This window comes from Pan paniscus, chromosome 14, assembly GCF_029289425.2.
Source record: "Pan paniscus chromosome 14, NHGRI_mPanPan1-v2.0_pri, whole genome shotgun sequence".
NCBI classification, from domain to species: Eukaryota; Metazoa; Chordata; class Mammalia; order Primates; family Hominidae; genus Pan; species Pan paniscus.
Genome location: NC_073263.2, coordinates 61283377 through 61302776, shown reverse-complemented (window position 1 = coordinate 61302776; position 19400 = coordinate 61283377). Strand labels below are relative to the sequence as shown.

At 36.6% G+C, this 19400-nt stretch overlaps 1 protein-coding gene across 2 annotated transcripts in view; it reads left to right on the top strand.

The window, feature by feature from the left end:
• Nucleotides 1–19400, top strand: part of DIAPH3 (diaphanous related formin 3) — a 489712-nt gene that overhangs the window by 378353 nt on the left and 91959 nt on the right. For both annotated transcript variants that reach the window (XM_003825324.5, XM_055096829.2), the window contains 2 exons: nt 2069–2164; nt 2643–2702. In XM_003825324.5, the coding sequence (XP_003825372.4) occupies nt 2069–2164; nt 2643–2702 (156 nt within the window). The remainder of the gene's footprint in view (nt 1–2068; nt 2165–2642; nt 2703–19400) is intronic.

Below are 19400 nucleotides of genomic sequence, written 5' to 3'. Positions count from 1 at the left end.
TACCTATACATCCAATCCAACCCTTCTTGGTTCTTTTTCTTTTTCTCCAATTCCATATTTCCATTTTCTTTCCCACAGTGAGCACATCAGCACATTTACACATCTGCTCCATCTTTTACACACACACAATAGTCTGAGAATCACTACATCAATACCACTACCAACAATAAATTTACTAAGAAGAAAGTTCACATTTTCTTTATAGTTTTTTTCCCTTAAACTTTATGCCATTAAAGTATTCAAAAGTTACTTGGATTTCTTTTTTCCCCCTCCTTTATAATCTATCCATATGAAAACATGTTTATTTGTTTCTATTTGATTTCAGTACTAGGATTTTTTTTCAATCTCATGACTGCTTGAAAAAGATTTAAAATTGTAATTTTAGATTTTGAAATGTTTTCTTTTTCTTTTACTATCTTAAATATTTGACATTGCCTGCAGTTTTTTAAGGAAAACTATAGTTGAATTTGAAAATAAATTTTCAAATAGCTATTTGTCTGAAATATTTAATGTATTTTAGTTAAAATAGCCATCAAATCACTTAGAATTACATTTACTGTAAATTCACAACTTCCAAATATTCTATTTCTCACCCACCTTTTTTGATAACACCTACAAGGTTTAGTACTCTTCTAAAAATATGAAATAGCAGCAGATGGAAAAGGGGCTGATACATATTTATATTTATATATCTGTTTATAAACTGTAAATGAGTATGTTATTTGTATTCTACTGCATTCACTTTTCATCTTATCTCTGTAAAGGGATTGTGTATCAAAAAGGAAAAAATAAAAGTTTGAAGGAAAATAGCTTTCCATTATTTTAAATGTAGCAGTATACCAGCCATACAATTTCATAAAGAATGCCTGCAAGTTACCTTGTCTGGACGGGCAAAAAGTCCTTACGGTTTCCTTGAATTTGGTTTGGGCCAGTAATTCCTTTGAAGCTTTTTCTCCTGCTCTCTTTGAACAATACTTAACATTGATAACTATAAATACTTATAAGTATTACAGGCATAATCTGTTCTTTGTAGAGATAATTGGCTCTATACCCACGTCTTTCCTTAATTATATACAGGATATCAATTTAAAGTAATCTGAATGGAATGCAGTCCTTTTGATTTCAGAGAGCCTCTTTTGATTTATTTTTCATTATAGAAGATAAACCTATACATTCTGTAAAATTTTGTAGTGATTTTTCTGTGTCACCTCAAGTCAGGGGATGATTATCTTCTGATATGAAAAATCAATTGTTGGAAGCATGGAAATATAATCTGTTATATTTAAAAGTTAGCATGGAAATATAATTTGTCTGCTAAGTTTAGACAGCAGAATCTCAGTAACAACAAAAACACTCTCCCGGGCGCTGCGCAGTGGCTCACGCCTGTAATCCCAACACTTTGGTAGTCTGAGGCGGGCAGATCATGAGGTCAGGAGATTGAGACCATTCTGGCTAATATGGTGAAAGCCCATCTCTACTAAAAATACAAAAAATTAGCTGGGCGTGGTGGCAGGCACCTGTAGTCCCAGCTACCCGGGAGGCTGAGGCAGGAGGATGGTGTAAACCTGGAAGGCAGAGCTTGCAGTGAGTAGAGATCTCGCCACTGCGCTCCAGCCTGGGCAACAGAGCGAGACTCTGTCTCAAGAAAAAAAAAAAAACCTACTCTCTCCCATACCTGGTTGACTTTAGAATAGAGGATGATGCCTTGAAAATAGCTCATCTCTACAAAGGAAATGTGATTTATAACTCAAGACTCAAACATGACTAGAACCACATTCCATTTAAGGTAATTGTGCTGTTGGACTATAAAAGCAGTGCTCTGAAGTGAATCAGTGGAACTTGGTCCCTTTAGTGCACAGTAACATAGGCACTAATGAGGCAGTTTTCATTAAAAGGTAGTTGATTTAATGAGAGAGTTAAAGTCCTGTCTTATTTTGAAATTGCTAGCTTAGTCCTGGCATCTGATCTTTTTTCTCCCTACCATCACCATCACCAGTTTTTGTATACGCTTTGACATTGCTATGGTAACCCTGAGGGCTGATGGAATTCCCTGCATCTCTTTTCACAGAGGGTGATGAGACAGGAGTGATGGATAATCTGCTGGAGGCCTTGCAGTCCGGGGCTGCCTTCCGCGACAGAAGAAAAAGGACACCGATGCTGAAAGGTGAACCCTATACTTGTTTCATGTTACTTTCTAGGGAGCTATCACAGAGAAAGAATCCTGTTTTTCTCATTCTTTTAAAGTTGTGTGTCAAGAATGCAGTGCCGTGGGCAACAACTGTTCAGAAGTTTCATAAGTTTGCTTAATCCCTTGCACAGACAAGTGTCAGAGAGATATGCATTCCAGTTGGCCGATGTCAGTAGCACATTAACAAATCAATGCACTGAACCTAGAAAATCCTGATTAGTGTGACAAGTCTCATCTAAAGAACCATATGTACCTTATCCCAGTGGAGTTTACAGTAGCATAATTAAATGGGAAGTAAAAGTCATAACATTATTGCTTCAAGTATTTCAGGGTATTGAAGCATTACTTTGCTGCCAGAAATACATAACCTTGGAAAAAAGTATGTCTAATACTGTTTTCCTTCTTGAGATGCACAGACCTCTATATTAAGTTTATTTTATTTTTTTTTTAACAGATGTTCGGCAGAGTCTCAGTCCAATGTCTCAGAGGCCTGTTCTGAAAGTTTGTAACCATGGTAATAAACCGTATTTATAAATTGCACATTCTTCTTATCTACTTTTATCCTATTGATCTGTGATTTTAGTAGACTGCTGTGAAATTCTCAAGTTCCAATATAACTAAAATAGTAAAAATGTGTGCATGTACATATTTGCTATGAGATTGCGTACTCGTATTTTTCATCCTTATATTATTGCCTTGAGGTTGTGTCTTAGGTTCTTCTATCAGGTCTCTAGTGAATTTTTTATTATTATAATTATCTGAAGTTAACATTCAATCATTGCTGATCAGTGTTATCCAAGGCACTCTTTCTCATAACACTTTTTAAAGTAGTGGACCTACTATATGTCAAGATACAATTTGAAGTATTAAATATGTCATCTGTTTTAATCTCCCACATTTGCCAGTGCAGTTAGAAATACCTTAACTGGCATTTTGGCAAAATGGTAAGTGTAGATGAGCTTCATGTGGTATTATTGTGGAAAGATGTGATAAAATCACTAAGAAGATGAATTAACTTAGTCTCTGATATTTATCTAAGATGGACTCCTGTCAAAAATCTCTAACCAGTCCTCCATGCCCAACCGCATAGAACTCTCTGCTCTGTTCAGGGTACCATTTCATGTTGATTGGGTTTTATTTGCTTTTGTTTTTTTCCCTCTGTGTTATGTCCTTGGGTCCTCCCTACCTTCCACAGTCAAAACACATTCATTGATTGTGGGTGCTGTTTTTCAGAGTGAGATTGTCACTAATGTTTGCCAGATTTATAAATGTAAAAAAACTTGACAGATTTTGTACGAGTTTTTTGGGTACAGATGACTTAAGTTCTGGAATTATTAACATGTGACTGAGAGAAAAACCTGTGCCAATTTCTAGGGAAGCTAAAATAATTATTAGGTAAATAAGAAAAAGACATGGATGTAACTATCTTTTAATAGGTGTGTGAATCCTTACTGCCGAAGGTAAAGTATATATAGTAGGTGCTTAACAAATGACAGTAAAGGTAAAAATATACTGCAGTCTCTTAAATAGGTCTTTTTTGTTGTTTTTGTCTTGCCTTTCTCTTGTATAACAATACAAATAAAAAGAGTTGGAATAAGTCAGAGAAGTTCACCGTGAATAATTAAGTAATTCCTAAATTTAGGGTTATGATTTAGAGCCATTGTGACATATTTTAAAATGGCAAAACCTGTAGAGAGTAGATCTATCCTGATCTTAAGGATGATTTTGTACTATCCATGAATAAATAGAAACCCAGAGAGGCTGAAAACTTCCAGAGTACAGAGCTGGTTAGTGACACAGCTGTGACAAGAATATGGTTCCAATTCCTATTGTATTTCTTTTTTGATTTCATATATGTACTTCAGTTATTTTTTATTATTAATAGTAACAACATAATGAACTCAGCCCCCATTTTAAGTCATTAAAAAAGAGCCACAGCCAAACACAATGATTGTGATATGATTAATGATATGCATATACCATCCTACAGTTAATTTAAAATATATATTTTTAGATACTATGTGGGGGAAAATTAGTTCAGATAACTTTGTACACTGGTCTTGGAGAACTCAGCCTTGTGACTATAATATTAGTAAAGTGTCTGGGATATAATGGCTCAGATACAATTACTTATAAATCGTAATGTTTCTGTTTATTATATATACAGCAGATGAGCATTGCATTTTTATAAAGCTAATGTGTACTGGCTTAAGTTCTAAGGCTGTTATGATAATTAAGCTAGTAGATTATACAGCAAGCCGAACAAGATATATCACAAAGATCAAATTCTCTGTTCTAATATAAATGTGATGAGTTCCTACATTTTTAGAAAGTATTTTCTATTCATATTTCTGTTGTGTTTTCCCTTCATATTTCTAACCAAGTAGAAAGAAATCCAAATGACCAAATTTATCTTAAGAATTGTGTGTATGTAGATTTATTGGACTAGATGTTCAAAAATGCAGGATTTGGTTAAGGAAAATGTCTTCATTGCAAAAAGGGTAGTGATTATTTTTAGTATAGGATGACATTTTGGAGTTCATTGGAAATCTTTCTATTTCTAAAAACTACTTTTTTTCATTGAAAATACTAACCCTACGACTGAACTATGTGATTGAAATGTAAGATTGAACTTTTTTAAATTTGCTTTTATATACTTAAAATTGATGTCTAATATTTATATTTTCTACAAGTATTTATTGTTATTGATCTCATAACTTATTTTTAAAGATTTAAAAGATTTTCTACAGCTATTTGAAATTCATTTATAGCCTATGTAAAATAATGATAATATTAATAATAATAAGCTAATGTTTACTGAGATATTTGGCTTACTAAATGCCAAGCACTATGATGAATGTTTTATGCATATTACCCATTTAACCTTCTGAAATATTTCTATCAGAGAGTCAATATTTTTATCTCCATTTCATAGTCGAAACTAGTCAAGTATTAAAGAGGTCTGATAACTTGTTTAAGGGCACGTAGTCAAATTTTGAATGCGTGCCTATCCGACTTCAGAGTCCAAGTTGTTACTTTCTTTGCCATACCATACTCTTAATATAACTGCTTGAATCCATGTCTAATTCCTTTCCCATCCATGAGCTGGTGACTTATGTGCATACATTTTTTTAGCTTGTAACATAAAGTTGAACAATTGAGACACAGCCTCTCAGAGGTTCTCCAGCCTCTGGTGTGCCTCATCTCTTCTTCCCAAATTTAGCCACTAGATAGCACTGTTTTCCTAGTCTGAGGTTTGGATTATGAAAATAATCTGGAATTAATTATGACCACTTTTTATTTCTTTTAATAAACTCAGTATTAAAACATTTTTGTTAATTTTAATAAACCTATGCTCTGTTAGAAATATTATAGAAAGCTTGGGTAAAAAATATATATCCAAAGCCTAAATTTGAGTTTATTAGCTGCAATTTTAATTTTTTATTGTCTGTATATCTTTTGCTGTCTGTGTGTTGTCTGTGCCTTCTTAAATCATAGCTATAGTCTCAGACTTCTTAGGTTTCTTTTTATATATAAAGAGAGCATGTTTTCTCTCAGAATAGAAAAAAATTCTGGTAAAGTATCCTCCTGGACGTTGGGGCTAAAATGTCCCTATATGTATTTTAGCAAACTGACCTCAAGCATTCTAACTTCAGTGGACTTCAGAAGCAGACATCTCATGCACTGAATTATCCAGCCTTTGTGCTGTGGTCCAAACCTCTACCAAAAACACTTTGGTTACAAGTTGTACCTGTTATCTTTTGCTTTGGCTGTAAAGGCACAGGCAGAAATGAAGTATGTGCTAAATCTTTATTTATTCAGCAAAATTTATTAAGCTGTTGCTAGGCACTTAAGATTTATAGATACCTTCCAAGAATGCACCATCTAGTTGAAAGACAGACTAGTAATAATTGCCCTACTTTTGGTAAATGCCAGGTTAGAGGCAACAGAAAAAATTTTGGCAAGACCAGGAAGTCAGAAAGACTGATCCAGACTTCATGAGGACAGTTTAGAGCTGGCTTCCAGAAAGGATCTGAAATGCAAGCTGAGACTTGAAAGATGAGTAGAAATGAGGCCAAAACCCAAGGGCAAGAGTGAGCCTAGCAGCAGCAGCAGCAGCAGTAGCATGTATGCAATTTTTCAGGAGGTCCTTTCTGAACCCCAGTCTGAACCTTGTAGAACTGTACATTCTAGTAACACCCTAGTCTTCCCATTTTATAATACACACTGCCCTGAAGATGTTTTTATTCAGTGTCTGTCACAGTACTCATGAGTTTCATCAGAGTGGAGACAAGGCATAAAGGAGCATATCTGTCTTGTTGACTGCTGTAACCCCAATACTTAGTTGGATTGGTATCAGGCATGTAAGTGTTTATAAGAATGTGTTGAATGAACAGACATGTTTATGTTTATACTTGAATGGAACTATTAATGTATATTAAGGAGTAAAATCAAATCTCATAATGTCACCCAAATAATTTGATATGCCAGTTGCTAAAGTTCCAGCTGTGAACACAGTTAACCGCTTCCCATCTCCTCCCTTGAAGTTATCTATCATCAAAAGGAGATATTTGATTGTTTGGTCTATGCATAGCTTCAAAGAGTTGTTGGATCAGATGTAGGGGAGGGGAGATTCAATTTCGATTTGGTTACTCACTTCTTAGAAGTGGAGGGCTACTTATTAAATATCTTTCCCTTAGTCAAGCAAAGTGTGGCAAGATTAAAACAAAAGAATGTATTTGTTGATGAGTACAGGGCATTATCTATTTTCTTTATTCAACACAGTCCAAACCTAAAGATTTTCTGTAGTCTACAGAAAATAGTAAAATCTCATCTTTTAAATCAAGATAATTAAAATATTTATTAATGCATTTTAATAAATATCATACTATGGTGTTTGAGTGTTAAGAAATCAGCTGGCCCAGTTTAAGGTACCAGATGGGGAAGAAGTATATTGCGGGTCTGACACCAGGCCAAGGAATTTGGATTGTTGAGGTTTTTGAGCATGAAAATGACAGGTCCCCATAGTTAGTATGGAACTAAAGTGTGAGAGGGAGGGATTGAAAGGACTTCATGGCAACCTCTATGCCAGTATGAATCGGCTGCTACGGATGGGGGAAAAGTCAAAGAGGGGAAGAAAAAAAAAAGTCAAAAAGGAAAGAGGCCCAGCCTAGAGCTCTAGGTTAAGACACCCCCACAGGGAATTGCTAATAATTCATAAGCAAGTGAGTTATCTAAAGGAGAATCTTTAAAACAAGTGAATGGCAAGTTAAGGACTGAACCTTAAGAATGGAGTCAGGTGAGTAGTGAAGTGAAGGAGAAGCAGAAAAGAGATCAAGAAGTTGGGAGGAATTACACAGTAGTGGAGCCTATACAACGAAGGTTGAAAGAAGACTTTGGTTTTGTCATTTCTTTTTCTTTTCTTGATTGTTTTCTTTGTAACCTCTGGTATACCACTGAGTGGTGTTTTTCAGGATACATTAATTCCTACTCTCCTAGGGACTTCTCTTCCACTGTACACTCTGTGAACTGTCTGTAAAACTTTTGTGATAAAGGCTCCACAGATATGAATTGTTGAACCACACCTTATGCTGCATCTGCCTGCAGTTTGTTTGCATGCTCATTAGGTGGTTCTCTTTTCATAAGTGGTACAGTGGGATTTTTTTTCCAGTTAAATGGATAGAGAGTAATCAGAAAGAATTCTATAAACTATATGCAATTAAAACCCCTAATGATAAAACTATTTAACTGTGACAAAATAAGATAAAACATAATCAAAATTTTAGGCAAACAAGTATTATGCATTTTTAGAGAGCATCCATAACCTAAACAAAATCTTGCTATATTATCTTTACACTAAATCAATTCTTAATAGCCTTAATTTGGATTTGATTATCTATTTTTACTCTTCCACTTATATATGGCACTTTGAGAGATTTTTATAGAAATAAGATTGTATTGCCTCCAGGCACAGCTGCTCTGCCACTCTGATTTGAAGTCAGAGTTAAATGTGAAGCTGGTTAGATATCTTTGAATTAGCATATTTTTCTAAGGGAGGCACACTAGACGGGCTTTGTTGTTGATATATCAAAACTTCATATATAGCCACCCCTCCCCCATCCCCAATCCACTCGATCTTGGGACACCTTGTTTCTTGACCTGCCTTTTCTCAAACAGCAAGAGTTTGTCTTGAGGCAGAATTAGGAAATTTCTAAGGTTTCCATTGGTGTCTACTGAGCACTAACTGCCTTAAGTCTTCTTTGGAAACAATGAAGACAACTCTATTGAAGTAGTAAATGTTGACAACTACCATTTTCATTTATTTTAACTGTATCTTATTTTAAAGTAGAAAGAGCATAAGGAACAATATATTAAAATTACTTGATTTTCTAAATGTCATTGGCCTATTTTCTTGAGAGTATTTTTTGTTCTTTTCCTGATGAACTCATGCCTGACAAATAACCTAAGAAAGGGAGCTATTAAAATACTAATGGTTTTTGACACCCTTACACTTGGGCTTTCAAGCAGAATCAAATGCTACCTGTAGCTGTCAGAAGACTTAAATATTTTTTAAGGAGATTTTTTTAGGCTAGGAATGTAAAATAATTTGGATGATTTCACAGTTTATTCAAACATCAGTCTCTTATATTTACCATGTAGTCAAGCAAAAGGCAGAATGGACTCAGCAGGGCTCCTGCCTAGGTAAGGATGCCCTGTGGGTAGACAGGAAAGGCTTTTCTTATCTAATTTATAGTCAGGGCAGGACAACCTTTTGGCATAGTCATTATCAAACAGACTCTTAAGCATGAACAGGTTAGAAAGTCTCAAGTAGTGAAGACTTCAAGTTGTTTTAAAAGGACATTTATGCAAGAAATAGCAAATGTCTTTCATTTAATGAGCATTCACAAATGTATGCTGAAGGCTGGAATAAATTTAGTGAGAAGGAGATAAAGAACTGTATTGTATAAGGAAAGTAATGTCCTTGACTTCCCTGAAATGGTTGTTATGATTAATATGTCTCTTGTTCTGCTTGTGTTCCATAGTGGACTATAATTATTATGATCTTTTTAAATCGTTTGCCCATTCTGAATCTCTCCCTTTTCTCATAGCAAAAGTTCAGAGTCTAAGTTTATAAGGAATCAATGGACAGACTTTAGAAGCTCCTTGAACTCTGTACTTTTGTTTTAAATTTTGTGTTTGGACTTAAAAAAAAAAACTAGTGAAAGGATATGTTGGTTTCCTCAAATTTCTCCCAAAATAAAAATCCCTTTTAAAAGAGGATTAAAGAATTACTTATTTTGTCGTTTGATTACTGATTTGTTACACATTGTCTCTGTTTCTGTGTGTTGTGTAATTTTGCATTACTTAAAAGGGAAGCCATTTCTATGATATTAATAATTGTTTGCCATTTGAGAACTAAACTTTCATGGGCATGTCAAATGCTTGGTGAATCTACAGTTTTAGAGACAAATAAATTGTTTAACCTAAACAGTTACAATCCAACGAGGTGGTGCTACTGTGGAGGTTCACTGAGCATACAGAGGAAATGACGTCATGTGTACCTGGGATAGTCTTTGGTCTTACTGGATCTCTCAAGCTGGAAGGAGTGCAGGGCTCATCTGGGTCATACAACTTGGAAGGAGCAAGAAAGAGAAAGAGAAGCCAGAGGAGGAGCATTCTCCCCTAGGAGCCACCAGTGACAAAGAAGTTGGGAAAGAATAGTCACCAAAGCCACATGTTCAGAAAGGCCAGGTACAAAAAGGACGGATAAGCACCCAAGCACAGATTGGATTGAAGGACTCAGGTATCACTGCTTACCTTGAGAAACGCAGTATTGGTAGAAACTGAAGCCAGGTAGCCTTGGCTGGAGGAGGAGTGGAGCTTTTTTTCTTCTTTCTTTCTTTCTTTCTTTCTTTTTTTTTTTTTTTTTTTTGAAAGCCTAGATATGAAGAAAGGAAAAAGTAGGGAAATAGCTGAACCAAATGGTTTGTGATTTAATAAGCATATTATGTTTCTTTGCCATTCATATGACAAAGGCTTTACTGTCTTTGTGTTCTGAAAGGAAGTATTAATAGTTCTGGAGGTGTGGGGTTAAGACTTAGGGGAGCAGTAGCTTAGGTTAGGTTCCCGGGGAATGGGATATGAAAGCATAGGTGCAGAGCACCTGGACAATTACAAAGGAAGGATGTTTGAACAGAAGTGGATGCAGATAGTAATTGAGGGAAAATTCTGAACTCCCATCTGATAACACCTGTTTTCTCTGAGAATTAGGAGGTAAGGTCTCTTCCTTAAAGTCGTAGTCTCTGGCTGGGGGAAGGAGGCAAGGTCATTGGGGCTGACAGATCTCTAGGGAATGTCAGAGGAAAGTGATCAGGGAGACACAAAATAATTTTTACATTAATGGCCCAGTTGCAGAGGGAGATGATTACTTATGTAGTGATAGTATAGTGTGTGAAATCCATGGTAAGAAAAGTAGCCAAGGTGCCTCCCGGGCCCTGTGACAATGGGCAAATGATCCCCAACAGCCTAAAGGTTCTAAAAAGTAATCTCCACGTGTGACCACAATGCTCAGGCAGTAGGCAGACTGGGTGTGCTATAGAGCACCAGCCAAGCAGAGTCATCAAATTTTCTGATAGGATAAGATATTTTGTGTTTTGAAAACTGTAGTAGTTACAGGAAAATAATGAAAACTCTTTTGGAACATAACAATGTGTGGTTCACCAGTGTTTCTGCTGTTGTATTCCATCTGTAGTAGGCATTATGGCAGGGATGGGGGACGCTACTGCAGCTGAGTTTCTTCCAGGCATGTGCCAACTGCATTATGTGTCTGAAATCTTTTCTAAGAAAACAACACTTGGTATTTATTTATAAGATACCATTGGATTTATATTTTACTTTATTTGCCCTCCTTAAAGGTCAGTTCCAAGTAGCCACAGATATGGAAACCACCTGTCAGTATTAAAAATAAATAATTTGCAAAATACCTTACACATAGTAGGTATTTTTTAAAAAATAGTAGTTGTTCTTATTCAGTGACTATTTGTGAAAGCATAAAACTAGCCAGATTTTCAAATACTCTTTCTACAAGTGAATGGTCTGGCAGAGCAGTTTGACCTTGAAAAACAGTTCGGAGTCAGGTTTGGGCTTTGAGGTCAAACAGGTCTGGTTTAAATTCTTTACTTACTATCAGGGTGACTGTGGTTATTTGTCTTTAAGTTTTCTTTTCCTCAGCTATAAGAAGAGAAATTACACTATGTGTTTCATAGGCTGTTAGGAAGACTAAATGAAAGTGTATGAAGGTGCCCAGATTTGTGATGTAGTGCCTAGAATTGAGTAGCTACTCAATAAATTCAAAATATGCTGGCACTTCCTCATTCCTTCCCCTTCTTCACTTTCCTTCCATAATACATTTGCCAATAGAAAGTTATTGCAAATCCTTCAACAAGAATGGCACATAGAATGGGTTTAGTAATTGGAGACATGGAAATTAATTTTCTTGCTATGAATATTTCTTGGACTGTACTTAAAATACCGGAAGTAATATAAACTAGTTTAGCAGAAAAAAGTTGAAAATTAAGACTATGGAGAATTTTGTTTTTAAAATAGAATAATAAAGATGTTTTTACCTCCTTTTGTCCCTGGGAGTCAATCACCACAGAGCCACCAAGAGAAAGAGTTACAAAAACAATTCCCAGCACCTGTGACATCAAGATATCTTTAATCTGGAACAACAATATGTAGACATGGGAAGGATGGAGAAAACGATGATGTGAGCAGAAAGCTGGAATCCAGATGTATTATTTTCCTAGGGATACCATAGCAAATTATCACAAATTGGAAGGCTGAAAACAACAAAAATTTATTCTCTCACAATTCTGGAGGCTAGAAGTCTGAAATAAGATGTTGGCAATGCTGGTTCCTTCTGGCAGCTCTGTGGGAGAATCTATTCCATGCCTCTCTCCTAGCTCTAGTCATTGCTGGTGGTCCTTGGTGTTCCTTGGTTTGTAGCTGCATCACTCCAGTGTGTGTCTCCATCATCACATGGTGTTCTCCCCATGTGTCCTTTAACTTGTCACATGGCTGCCTTATAGGGACATCAGTCGTTGGATGAGGACTCAACCTCATCTAGTATGACCCTGAGTTTACCTGATAACATCTGCAAAGATCGTATTTCCAAATACGGTTGACATTCACAGGTACTAGGGGTAAGGGCTTTAACATATCTTTTTTGAGGGGACACAGTTCAATCCACAACACCACAGGGCCCCAGTGGCAAATGGACTGATCCATCCCTCCCAGGACTCTGAGGGCTCAGGAATTATTGGTGCCAGGAACCGCTGACAGAACTAGTGAGCCATAGAGCTGAAAATGGGACTGGAAAAGGAGCAGTTCAGCCACCATCTAGACAGTCTGACTCCGAAGTCCAGAATTTTAACCATTATGCTATACTGCCTCACCTCACTTCCCTTTCCCCCACCCTTCTAGGAGATCAGAGATTTATTGTTTGGAACAATTGCGCTCAAGAATCTAGAATGGGAATATGAAGCAGGAGCAAGGTGTTCTACTGCAAACAGGGATTATGTAAACACAGAAGATGACCTAAGGAGAAAAAAGTGGAAATGAATTGAAAAAGCCTCTTCTAACTCCCTTTTGCCACTTAGTTCTTAGCATACAGAAGCAAAGTTTATGCTCCAAGCAGATGACAGAATACATCTCTGGATATAATGAACAGTCTAGAGAACAGGCTTTCTGGTACTACTCTGCTCCTCCCCACAGTACTAGCTCGGAGCAAGAGAATTACACAGAGAAACCCATTAGTTAACCAACTTACTTATTCACACAAAATGTTTACTCTTAAATATTGATTTGGGCCACAGATTCATTAGCTAACATTTGAGGAAATCATTTAATATGGAGAAAAAAGGAAAAACAAAGGACCTCTTAATAAAAAGAGAAAATATGAAGAACAAAAGAAAAATTTCAAGCAAAACACCACAATTATAATTTCAGAGATATCAAAGACAATTTTTTTTTTTTGTGACAGGGTTTCTCTCTGTTGCCTAGGCTGAAGTGCAGTGGTGTGATCATAACTCACTGCAGCCTTGATCTCCCAGACTCAAGCCATCCATCCACGTCAGCCTTGTGAGTAGCTGGGACTACAGGCACGTACCACCATGCCTAGCTAATTTTTTTATTTTTTATTTTTTGTGAAGACAGAGTCTCACTGTGTTGGCCAGCTTGGTCTTAAACTCCTGAGTTCAAATGATTCTCCCGCCTGAGCCTCCCAAAGTGCTGGGATTCAGGTATGAGCCACCGTGCACAGCCTAAAAGACTATTTCAATGATGAAAGGAACAGGATACATGCATACACATATGTGCGTGTGTACACACATATATGTATATACATATATACACATGTATATATACATATATGTGAATATATGTATATGTGTACATATGTATATACACTTATATGTGTATATATATATACACACATGTATACACATATATAAAGATATATGTATGAAAAAGAATTAGGAAACAAGGATCTCTTGGATATGGAAAACAAGGTAGCAGAAAAAATAGTACAATATTTGAAAAAGCATAAAGATAGAGGGTTCTTGGAGATTGTTTTGTCTATTTTTTGCTGTTTTAACAGTTTACACAGACTGGGTAACTTATTATGAACAGAAGTTTATTGGCTCACAACTCTGGAGGCTGGGAAGTTCAAGACTGAGGCTCTGGCATCTAGTGAGGGCCTTCTTACTGCATCTTCCCATGGTGATGGGCTAAGGGAGACAAAACAGGGCTGGACTCATCATCCTTTGTAAGGAAACTATTCTCACAATAATGGCATCAACCCATTAACTAAGACAGACGCCTCAAGGCCTAATTACCTTGTAAAGTTCTCATGTCACAATACTATTATGATGGCAATTAAATTTCCACATGAATTTGGGAGGGGACAGCCATTCAAACCATAGCAGGGAAGATCAGGGGAAAATGTGAATCTTACAATTAATCTGAATGATCATTTGTACAATTGTATTAAAAGGCTTCGGGGACGATTTTAGACCACCATAATGATAGACACTAAAAAAAAAAAGAGGCAATAGGCAATTATTAATTTTAGAAAAAAAGACAAGTGATATATGATTATGGTACACTACTTGGCATAGTCCTAGATACTATTTTACTTTGCCATAATAATAGAAACATTGTAACCAGACTTTAAAATGGTGCCCAATGATCTCTGCCTCTTTGTTTTCACACCTTTATATAATCCACTCCCCCCTCAAACATTGTTCCAATTAAATATGGCAGAAATGTATCTCACTAACAAGCTTAGATTATAAAAGATGCTGAAGCAGCTGGGCGCGGTGGCTCACGCCTGTAATCCCAGCACTTTGGGAGGCTGAGGCGGGCAGATCACAAGGTCAGGAGATCGAGACCATCCTGGCCAACATCGTGAAACCCCATCTCTACTAAAATACAAAAAATTAGCTGGGTGTGGTGGTGCACACCTGTAGTCCCAGCTACTCGTCCGGAGGCTGAGGCAGGGGAATCGCTTGAACTCAGGAGGAAGAGGTTGCAGTGAGTTGAGATCGCGCCACTGCATTCCAGCCTGGCAACAGAGCAAGACTCTGTCTAAAAAAAAAAAAAAAAAAAAAAAAAGATGCTGACGCTTTCATCTTGGGTGCTCTGTTCTCTCTCCCTCTTCTTTGGCTATGGGGGACACTATGTTTTGAGCAGCCCTTTGGAGAAACCCAAGTTGTAAGGAACTGGAGCTTCCATCTAGCAGCTGTCTGAGCTTCTAAGTTTATCTGTATTAAGATATAACCAGAAGCCGAAATCTCTTCTTTCATTTAGTTATCTATCTCCTTTTCTCCTAAAATACACTGGTTGTACTTTTATTTTGCATTATTTCTCTTTACTTTCTCTCTTCCCATGCTGTATATAAACCTAAAGGGGAATTTTCTCTGTTCTACCTCTCACCTTATCATTTTTATGTGATCCAGAAACTAAAGTGCTCTTCAGTGTACACTCCTAAGGAGTGATAGGGATGATAGGAGTCAATAATGGTAGTGTCACTAGCTCAGGATAATAAATGTGCTTTTGCATATAAAATGAACACCCTTCCAACCTTTTCTTTTGTGTTGTATAGATAATATTGACCAGTGATTTTGCAGCACATTTCTGAATTATTTTCTTCCCTTGTCATTCTTAATGTGCGAAAAAAATGATAGAAATGAGCAATAGAGAAAAATCAAGTACCACTCTACTTTTTTTTTTACTTTTTAGAGCAAGGTACCCTTCTGGTAGTGTGTAAAACTCTGGTAGATAATATGTATCCACTGACTCCTTAGTAAGCAAGAGGGTAGGATGAAATTAGCATTTTGAAACACTGATGTTAGTTATAATCGTTGACTTTTTTTATAAAGAAGTGACTTTTCATGTATTACACTGATCTCATGAAAGCCAGGGATGTAGTTAGCATAGCTGGAACTGTGGTTTGGAGGGGAAATGATGGTTAGGCAATTTGTTATTTCGTCTAGGTAAAGAGATAAATACTAAATATTTTTATGCTTTTAAAGGGTTTATAAATTTTTTGAAGCAAGAATTGACATGCATTAAGAATGCTATAATGTCTCATTGATTCCCAAGTAAATTAGAAATTATTAGTGTTAGCCATGATGTACTTTATTGTGATGTGACAGCATTTGGCTTAAACAGTTTTACCATTTATTAGCACTAATATTAGAATAAATGATAATGATCATTAAGTGCTATGTACATGATCATTTAAGTAATCATGCTTGCAATCTCCTATTAGTCAAACCTCTTTGGGTTAATTAGTCACAGGAGTTGTCTTATTACAACTTCTAGAAGAATAATGAAACAAAGGAACACTGAAATATACCAAAGAAAACAATAGCGCATCACTCATTTACCTCATATATTACTGTATGTACCCTCACCTAGTTTGTATTGCCACCTTAAGGTTAAAAAAGTCTGACAACATTTTTTATTTTGAGATAAGATAATTAGGCCTATTATATTTGCATACGTTCCTCCATTAAAGCATGTATGCAGCAGAACAATGCTAATATGATATGCAAATAACAACGAAGTCCACATTTACCAACATATTCACACGGAAAGATGAACTAGTAAATACCGTTAGGGTTTAGGATTTTAAAATGTTAAAACATCTTGTTGTATTTTAGCTCTGACAAGCCAGTAACTCAAAATCTGTGTAACTTCAAGGCTACAAATATAAGAGACAACTAAGAAACTTTTATTATCAGTTCTTTTATTACTCACATCTTGTTAATATAGTTACTCTGAAGAGTTGTTAAGTTGATATTTGATAAACCATGAACAGAGTTTTATTAAATCCAAAGTGCTATTTTATCACTGGATGGAAAGCATATTTCATAACTTTTTCTTAGTTTTCCCCATGTACGAAAGGAGGAGAAAATATAAAGAAAAAGATCTTTTAAAATTCTTTGTTATCTGTTATCAGGCAGCTTCTCAAATGAGAGTGATGATGTATGCTCTATTTTTTAATATGCCAGAAGAAAAAAGTGAAGGGCATAGTGCATTAAGGAAAAATCTCTGACAGTCTTATTAGGGCAGAGAAAAGTCCTGCCTGAGACAGCTCCTAGGACCTGTTTCTACACTTGCAGCCTTTGACAATAGCAGCCTCTCTAATAAGTCTCAAGGCTTTCATCACTTTTTCTTTTTTGTTTGTTTGTTTGTTTGTTTGTTTTGAGATGGAGTCTCACACTGTCTCCCAGACTGGAGTGCAGTGGGCGCGATCTCGGCTCACTGCAACCTCCACCTCCCAGGTTCAAGCAATTCTCCTTGCCTCAGCCTCCCTAGTAGTTGGGATTACAGGCACACACCACCATACCTGGCTAATGTTTTTGTATTTTTAGTAGAGATGGGGTCACCATGTTGGCCAGGCAGGTCTCGAACTCCTGACCTCATGATCCACCCACCTCTGCCTCCCAAAGCCACTGCGCCCAGCCACTTCCATCACTTTTTAAACACTGGTGTCTCTGTTTGCTGCTCACTTACTGGAAGCTGAACACTGCCTATTACTCTTCATTCTGTTAACCTACTTTCTCTTCATTTACTGATCCCCGTTCCCTTTCCTTGCCTAAATTAAGAAGTCTTGATCTGCTGAGGATGAGAAAGAAATGTATTTAGTGATGGGATGAAGTAATACAAGTCAGTAACTCTAGGTACTATGTTGTAGAAATGTGATATTTCCTAGAAATTAACTCTGTGTCTTCTGCATATTGTTTTAATAACCAGAAAAGGGGTTTTGAGAATAATTTTTTAAGTTATTTGTGATTAGTTTTCATATCCTGCTGATACCACTCTCCTTGTGGTAGTTTCTGTGCCCCCTGGGCCCATCCTTACGTGTTTTTCGAAGTTTGCTTTTTTGTGTTGTAGGCCCATATGGTTCATCACATGCTCTTCTAAACAGATCTCCAGTTCTGTCTATAACCTCTTTGTATTTTTGCACTAAGGTCTTCTTTAATCATGTGAAAAAGGTATTTTTCTTTCAAAAAATGGCTAGCACTATTTCAAAATCAGAAATAAAAGACTATAACTGGTCTGGATGTGGTGTCTCATGCCTGTAACCCCAGCACTTTGGGAGGCTGAGGCAGGAGGACAGCTTGAGCCCAGGAGTTCGAGACCAACCTGGGCAATATAGTGAGATGCTGTTTCTACAAAAAAAAAAAAAAAAATTCAAAATTAGCCGGTTCTGGTGGTGTGCACCCATGGTCCCACCTACTCAGGAGGCTGAGATAGGAAGATCACTCAAGCCCAACAGGTTAAGGCTGCAGTAAGCCATGATCCCACCATTGCACTACAGCCTAAGGGACAGAGCAAGACCCTGTCTCTTAAAAAAAAAAAAAAAAAAGAGAAAATTCTTGCCTCTGTGAAGCCCCCTCTTCACTAAATTGCTTGGCATTGTGTATTGCATTGATTTAGGACGTTTTGTTTTATTTTATTTAAACTTCCCATATACTCCCTAGCTTCTTCCTTCATTTTAAATGTAAACTTTATATAATAGAATCACATACATATGGAAAAGTAAACCATCCTAAGTATATGGCTTGATGAATGTTGCTTAAATGAGCTTGCCTGTATAACCAGATCAAGAAACAGAATTTAATTAGAAACACAGTAGCCCCGTGGCCAGTCATTACCTCACATTCCACACATGTCCTGGCTCTGAGCATAAACTAGCTTTACCTTGTTCTTTCCAAAAATAGGATTGTACACTTTGTGTCCATGTTGTTGTATGAAGCTGTAATTCATTTATTCTTACTATTGTTTAGTATTCCACTATAAGGGCGTATCACAAATTTTTTTCCTGTTATCAGTGGATATTTATGTTGTATCTAGATTTGAACCATTACAAATAACATGGCTAAGAATGTTTTTATTATGTATGTCTTTTGCTTCTATCAGACATACACCTAGGAGTGTAATTGCTGTTTTGTTGGATATGCATATATTCAGCTTTAGTAAATACTGTCCAGCAGTTTTCCAGAATAGTTGCACCAGTTTATACTTCCAAAAGCCAGGTATTAGAGTTTTAGTAATTCAAGTAGGGTATCTCATTGTAGTTTTGATTTGCATTTCTTCTATGGATAATATGAGTACCTTTTCATAGGCTTATTTGCTTTTGTGGGTATCCTATTATGTGAAGTGCTTATTCAAGTCTGTCCTGTGTGTTATTTCTCTATTAGGATAAATTTACTGTTTGTGATGATTTTTCAATGCTGCCATTGAGTAGGTTTTATTTGCCCATTTTTCCATTAGCTCACCATCATTTTTCATATTGAGAATGAATAGATTTTGATGCAATTTTATCACAACACATGTCAAACTGCCACTTGTGTTATGAATATTGTCCTTGTAGCATGTACTCTTTTAACAGTGTTTCAGTGGCTGCATGACATGGCTGTGTAGTAAAGATGACCCATAATAGGCCGGGCGCGGTGGCTCACGCCTGTAATCCCAGCACTTTGGGAGGCCGAGGTGGGTGGATCACGAGGTCAGGAGATCGAGACCATCCTAGCTAACACGGTGAAACCCCATCTCTACTAAAAATACAAAAAATTAGCCGGGCGTGGTGGCGGGCGCCTGTAGTCCCAGCTACTCGGGAGGCCGAGGCAGGAGAATG